The sequence below is a fragment of the Globicephala melas genome, chromosome 6 (assembly GCF_963455315.2).
Source record: "Globicephala melas chromosome 6, mGloMel1.2, whole genome shotgun sequence".
NCBI classification, from domain to species: Eukaryota; Metazoa; Chordata; class Mammalia; order Artiodactyla; family Delphinidae; genus Globicephala; species Globicephala melas.
Genome location: NC_083319.1, coordinates 4,727,200 through 4,734,668, shown reverse-complemented (window position 1 = coordinate 4,734,668; position 7,469 = coordinate 4,727,200). Strand labels below are relative to the sequence as shown.

Sequence of the window (7,469 nt, the reverse complement as noted above, 5' to 3'; positions counted from 1 at the left end):
CTCATAGAAAACCCATCCCTCTGACCAGAGGAACCAAGATAAGATGTCCCTGTGACCTGAATGGCGGCAGCGTAGTTTTTGTTTTGTTTTTTTTTAATTTTTATGGGAGTATAGTTGATTTTAAATGTTGTGTTAGTTTCTGCTGTACAGCAAAACAAATCAGTTATACATATACATATATCCATTCTTTTTGATTCTTTTCCCATATAGGCCGTTACAGACTAATGAGAAGAGTTCCCTGTGCTATATAGTAGGTCCTTATTAGTTACCTATTTTATACATAATAGTGTGTACATGTCAATCCCAATCTCCCAATTTATCCCTCCCCCTCCCCTTCCCGCTGGTAACCATGTTTGTTTTCTACATCTATGACTATTTCTGTTCTGTAAATAAGTTCATTTGTACCATTTTTTTAGATCCCACATATAAGTGACATCATATGATAGTTTGTCTCTGACTTCACTCAGTATGACCATCTCTAAGTCCATCCATGTTGCTGCAAATGGCATTATTTCATTCTTTTTTATGGCCGAGTAATAGTCCATTGTATATATGTACGACATCTTCTTTATCCATTCCTCTGGGGATGGACATTTAGGTTGCTTCCATGTCTTGGCTATCGTAAATAGCGCTGCAATGAACATCAGGGTGCACGTATATTTTCGAATTATGGTTTTCTCTGGATATATTCCCAGACCTCCTTCCCCAGCCCCACTGTGCAGCCCTTGGGAATCTCCTTCTGGACAAAAGCAGAGATGGCCAGATGGCTTTTGGTGGTGGGCCTTGCCCCGCTCAGGGCCCCTGTGGGGGGACCATTACTGAGGAAGGCAGACGTGACCTCGATGGGCCCCAAGACTGCTCCCCTTTCCTCCTGAACCCTTAGGAGTCAGGCCGCAAGGCTGGCCACTCGACGGAAACACCTGAGAGTGAGTTTAAGCTTAAGTTTAAAAAAGAAAAAGGCGATAAGTACTTGCCCCCAGACCCATGAAATCAGGAATTCTAGAGTAGGGCCCGGGAGTGACTCCAAAGTGCACCTCCCAGGCTGAAAACTACTAACAATTCAATTTGCAGCAATGCTGCTTAGACCAAAGGCAACAGTGTCCACCAGCACGGCTGGGCCCAAGCTCTAACGAAGAGAGCACAAAGGCAGTGCCCGTGGTTCCGAGCACCATCCAACTGCAGACACCATTTACGCCATTTGACTTGGCAAATGCCTTCTGTACAGCAGGACGGGGTGACGATAACTCAGGTCCTTTAAGAGTTATGGAGGGATCCCCTGTGTACAGAACCCGCCTTCACGGTGCTGCAAAACATTGGAAATTCTATTTAAGCTCAAGGTAAATTTCAGTTTCCTCCTCGAATTATTTATTCCTCAAACAATAAATGGCGAAACCCAGGAGATGGTGGTGACTGCGCATGTGTTGGTCAGGAGGGACTTTAAAAATCACTGCTACAGCTGCTGCAGTAACGAATTCCATAAATAAAATGGCCATCGCAGAGCGCTCACCTCTCATCAGGTCACTTGGCAAGTTCACCTCGCCCCAGAACACGTACGTCACTTTACCCTCGTGGGTGGCTGGTGCCTCCACCCGGAATAAGCGGGAGGCCCAGCGAAGCTGGCGCTGCCCACGTCCTGGCGGAGCACAGCACATCTCACCGCCCCCTGAAGCCACTGCTTTTATAAAACGACTTATACTTTTATAACCATCAGTGGTGACCCCCAACTTGGCCATCTATTCCCTGCGCCCCCATCGGTGCCCCGGGAGCTCCTTTCGTGGGTCACTGTTCATCTGTCCCTCCTCTCTCACTCGCTCCCCAATCTCAGCCTGGAGGTGAGCATGCGTTTCTGGACCAAATGTCAACGTGTAACTGACACCACAACTAGCCACAGTGCACCCTGCAACCTTATGGGTAAGATTCCAAGAAGAGCTGAGAAGCAAGGAGAGCTGGGGGTGCGGACTGGATGAGAAACCTGAATAAAGCAAATCGTCACCAGATAAGTTCGGCATAAAATAAATCTAATGGCAGACTAAATGGAGTACCTGGGAGGTACCTTGAACCTTCATTCAAAAACACATAACTCCTAACCCACGTCAGCTTTCTTGTTTCCACTTTTAATTCTGCCATTTTCTCTTAATATTCAGGTTTTAACAAAGACAACGGGGCTACTGCTTGCCAAATCCCAGCTAGGAATTCAGAGCATAGAAAGAATCAAAACTACAGCAAAAAAATTATCAATCTGCACAACTAACTTTAGAAAATAGTTTACTACAATTTTGTTATAAAACTCATTTACAGGAGGTTATTCACATGTACTTATCAAATTTGCTCCTGATAATACATGAAAACACAGAAATAAACTGCACAGTAAATCCAAGGCAAATCATATACAAAGCAGCAAAACAAATTTTTAAGTAGAATATATTCATGTTGAAAGAACTAAGATTGAAAGAAGACAAGGCCACTTTCTTATAACTCCATGGCAAGGACAAAAGTAACAGCTGTATTTTTCACCTGCAGTAAGGTTAACCACCAATCAACAACACTGCTATGACAGCCACATCAAGAAAGGCCACACTGTACATATGAAATGCTTAATGCAAATACATACACCAACTGGAACCACAAATCGATTCCAATGCAATGTCAGGTATGACTGTTTCCTGCTGGGAGAGGCTGTCAGGACACAGGCTTGCTCATTACAAGGGATGATGCACTAATTCTCGCGTTACCAGACTAGGTGGAAGGTGAACCAAAAGTGAACACAACGTGTGAGAACAGGCACCAAACTTAACTGGAAATAACATCGTTTGGGTGGGGCAGCAAAGTACGTACAGTGGGGAGCGCTTACTTCACGTGTTGTGTGAGCGGAGTGGGGAAGTTCCTGACCCCAGCTCTTTCCAGCATGCCTCTTCTATAAGCTTACAGGTTTTAGATTCTCTAAACTGTCACTACAAGTGTCTGCTAAGTGAAGCATTTTACCAAGATAGTAGGAAAGTAAACTTAAACAATGAGCTTTCTTGCCAAAGGCCAGGCAGGAAGCTTACGAAGCCCCTGACCCAGAGTGGGGCTCAGCCTGCCTCCGTGAACGGGGAGCAGAGGTTGACTGTGGGGACAGAGCGCGTGCTCCCCGAGTGACAGGAGTGTTCAATCCCATCAGCAGAGGTCTGGACACCAGAGGGAGAGACAAGGGTAACAAAGAAGTAGCATGTTTAAACCTTTGGCAACCAAACATTTTTTTTAAAGCTCTTAATAACCTGCTTCAGTAGAATTCCTGATGAACACAAAGCCCTTTTTGCTTAAAAAGCAGATGACTGGGCTTCCCTGGTGGCGCAGTGGTTGAGAGTCCGCCTGCCGATGCAGGGGACACGGGTTCGTGCCCCGGTCCGGGAAGATCCCACATGCCGCCGAGTGGCTTGGGCCCGTGAGCCATGGCCGCTGAGCCTGTTGCTCTGCAATGGGAGAGGCCACAACAGTGAGAGGCCCGCGTACCGAGGAGAAAAAAAAAAACAAAAAAAAACGCAGATGACCGAAAAAGTTTCAAATGGTGCACGTTCATCTTCAGGAATGTGTGCTTTCTCCCCCAAATTACCTAGGGCTGCACAGCATTCACTACAAACCGCTAGTTCAAACAATGGTCAACTGTTACTAACACAGATTCTCAGTCTGGGATACCTCAACAGCAGTGTGTGTGCGCTTGGAAAACTGGACTTTGAAATTAGGCAGCCCTGCCCTCATCCAAGTCTCTCTAATCTCCACCCACCGTGGCCACTTCCTTTCACAGAAGCACAACCCCTCTAACCAGCTCTTCCACCACAGCGGTGTATCTGCGTCACTTACGATGGTTTCCAAAGGTCAGACGCGATCTGTCAACTCTCTTCCTGTTCTCAACGCCAAGTATTTGCACTCCTCTCCCATCCTTCTCTTTTTATTTATTTATTTTTTTTGCGGTACGCGGGCCTCTCACTGCTGTGGCCTCTCCCGTTGCGGAGCACAGGCTCCGGACGCGCAGGCTCAGCGGCCATGGCTCACGGGCCCAGCCGCTCCGCGGCATGTGGGATCTTCCCGGACCGGGGCACGAACCCGTGCCCCCTGCGTTGGCAGGTGGACTCTCAACCACTGCGCCACCAGGGAAGCCCCCATCCTTCTCTTTTTAGAGGATGTTTCTCTCCTGCCTAAAATACTGTATCTGGTCTGCCCTGCCTGGTTCCCAAGCTGCCTGGTGACCAGAATCCCTGGGAAGATGCTAAACATCCAGCTTTTCATGAGCTGGATTCTCTTGCTGATCTACAGGCTTCCACAAGCCACCCCAGCACTGATCTAATACTTGGCAACCACTGGATTTGTAACCTACCAGTTGCAGGAAATTCACAATATGCTGGGGGCATCTGAATGACATTTCAAGAATTATTCTTTCATTTCACATTCTTCTGTCTCACGAAGAATGAGAATTTTAGCTAGAGAACTATGTGCTCACTACAGCAGGCAGACGAACTCGTCACAGAAATGTAATATCCTGTGCCAAGGTGCCTTGTCTAAAAAGGTGCATGAGTGGAATTTCACCTAACAGAGCTCTGCTTCCCAGGGTCTTGCCCAGGACACTCCAGTTGATTTAACAGGACTAGAGGCATCTGACCCAATGCACTGACTCGCTTCTCTCAGGCCGCCTGGGCTGTTACAGATGTCTGTTTCCTACAACAATCTTTGAAAGGACCTGCCCTCCTCCCATCTTTCTTTTTTTTTTTCAATATAAGGTCTGTTCTGTTGAAAATGATTAACACTTTAAGCAGGGGAAAGAAAAGCTGTCTGCCAGATCAAATTTTAAAAGGATTCTGTTATTTGCTACACAAATATACATTCCAACTTTTACAGCATCCTCTCCAGTCTGACCTTTTCTACAGAAGAACAAGAGATCAACATTTTAAGTCTTCGACTTCGAGGACATTATTACTGATACACAAATGCCTTCTGAAAGCTTCTGCAACTGACAAAAGGTACTGAAGATGACCAAGAGGCCCATGTGTCAGGATACATTTTCTGTTTTCCAACAGCACACAAACTCCTTTAAGGAAAAAAGTAATCTTATCTGGACAGTCCTACTAGCTGGTCACCTGAAGTTTGCAGTAATGCTTGTGGCTGACAGTCTCACTTGGCCCCACTATGAAAGCTTCCTCTTCTTCAAGCTACTGTCCTCCTCCTCCAGCCCCCTCTCGTCCCAGCCTGAGTTCCTCTTTGTGTGGTGGCTCAGAGAGCCACACGTCTCCTGATCCCCCTCAGGGAAGGCCCTGGTCTCCCTCCTGTGGCTGACTGCCTCCCCTTCCTGGGCACATTTTCTCTTACTCGTGGAAGCATCGGTACTAGCAGCTGGAGGGTCGCACTGCGCGTGAGGTCTGTGGTTGTTCACAGCAGCTCCCTTGGCGGGGGGCTGCTGCCCGATACTGGTCGGATCCTGGTGCCTTCCGGGGGAGCCTGGCTCTCCAGAGAGAGGCGCTGCTCCGGGATACTGGGGGCTCGAGGGCTGCAGCTCACTGAGGCATTTCCCTTTGGCTTCACAGCCCAAGCCCATCCTCCTAAGTAGTCGTGGGTCCCGAAGCCAGTCCTGAATGGGTGGCCTTTCAGGGTCATTTGCAGTAACAGTGACAGTGGCTTCTTTGGAGTCAGAGGGTGAGGGGTACAGGGAAGAAGCAATAGACATCTTGGCAAATTCACTGTCTAGCTTGTTGCTGGGCACTCCGCCCTGGGGTCTGGACACCTCTGGGGCGATAGCAGGAGGGTGAGTCAGACTTCTCTGCAGTACGGGCTTGAGTTTCAGAATCTTCACTGCATCTTGTCTATAGTTTTTGTCCCAAGTCTTAACAATGGCACCACGCTTCTGTGCATCCTGAATCAGCTGATTCCAATGATAGTTTTCCTTGAAACAAAGAGAAGGAAGAAAATTACATCGCAAAGAAACACTCGTATGCTTGGGAAGCAGAGGTTCCAGCTTTCAATTCTGAACAAATAGTAAGTATACCTTCGTGAACAGATTCTCAAGAATCCATTACTTGTTAGACAAGGCTGAAAGGAAAAATAAGGTGGAATACAGAACTATAAAGCCACGCTGCTAGAAAAGAACACTGGGCACCACCTCTAAGAAAGAACGTCCACCATTTTACCACTGTTACTCAGGCCATGTGGTGAATTAGCTGTCATGCAAATCTGTACCAACTGCCGGTAGCCTCATGTAGCTATTTAATCTTCAATTAAATAAAATTAAAAATTCATTTCCTCAGCTGCACCAGCCAGATTTCAAGTGCTCAGCAGCCACATGTGACTAGGGTTAGCATCCTGGACAACACGGACACAGAAGGGCTCCGTCATCCCACCAAGTTCCCTGTGACACTGCTGATCCTAGAGTCTTGCCTGCCTCCGGCCAAGGCTAACATTCTGGAAGAGGAAGGCTTGGTTTCAGAAAGCTCTAACTTTTGAGTGCATGCTGACTGTTCTAGAAAGAGGTCCACAGCTTTCATCAAATTCCCAAAGGCTTCCCAAACTCCAAAGGGCTAAAGCATCTTAATCCGCTGAGATAACTATTCCAAAGATATTGTCACACTTTTGTCTCTTTTCTAGAAGGGCTTAAGTTATGAAAAGCACATCTAAAGGGAAAAACAAAACAAAACAAAACGAAAACCCAACTCCCGCATCTCTCCTCTCTTCCTTTTAGAGTTTCCTCAGCAATAAATTGCTTCTTTACAACCATCAGAACTTGGGCCTCTTTAGAAAGAAGAAAGAGTATGAGGGAGGAAAAAAGACGGAGACTGAAGGAACGAGAAGAAAAGGATAGCTCCCCTCATGGGGGCTCCTGCACTATTCATGAAGGTGGGTAAGGGTACAGCAGTGAAGCTGCATACATAGTACTGACCTGCTGTGTGACCTTGGTCAAGTCACTTGACCTCTCTGAGCCTGTTTCCTTACTGTAAAGTATGAATAGTATTTTATTTAAATGACTCTAAAACGTGCTTTGAAATAAAATAAAATAAATAAAATGCGCTTTATTTTCACATTTTACCATTTCTGACTTCGGGGTACCTCTTGGCCAGGCAGCAGTTTCGATGTATGTAATCCTGGAGGAATTCATGGCTGGGCGACTACAACCTCTTGACTTTTAGTCAACAAACCACTTTTAAAAAGAATGAGTCCTGGCTCTTGCCTGAAAAATCTTTCCACAGACATCTTCTGATAAGACAATAAAGTACCAGCACTACAACTTGGAGAATGGAGATGAGAAGTTGGAAAAAACCCCAGGACCACAGTGGGGCCCTCTCATGAGACACTGACTGCACAGGGAACGGTTCGAGCGTGAGCAAGGGTACATGGGATGGTGAATGGGGACGACCAGAGTGTTAGTCTGAAAGTGAGATGCTTTCAGGGGTATCTTAGTCTACCTATTTTGCTGTATTTCCTATGTATAAACAAGAGTGGTATGACAC

The 7,469-nt window shown here is 46.6% G+C and overlaps 1 protein-coding gene across 4 annotated transcripts in view; it reads right to left on the bottom strand.

Moving 5' to 3' along the window:
• Nucleotides 1–2,252: 2,252 nt before the first annotated feature.
• SETX (senataxin) overlaps nt 2,253–7,469 on the bottom strand; it is an 81,397-nt gene continuing 76,180 nt past the window's right edge. For all 4 annotated transcript variants that reach the window (XM_030838476.2, XM_030838477.2, XM_060300253.1 and 1 more), the window contains one exon: nt 2,253–5,911. In XM_030838476.2, the coding sequence (XP_030694336.1) occupies nt 5,159–5,911 (753 nt within the window). In that variant the 3' untranslated portion in view covers nt 2,253–5,158. The remainder of the gene's footprint in view (nt 5,912–7,469) is intronic.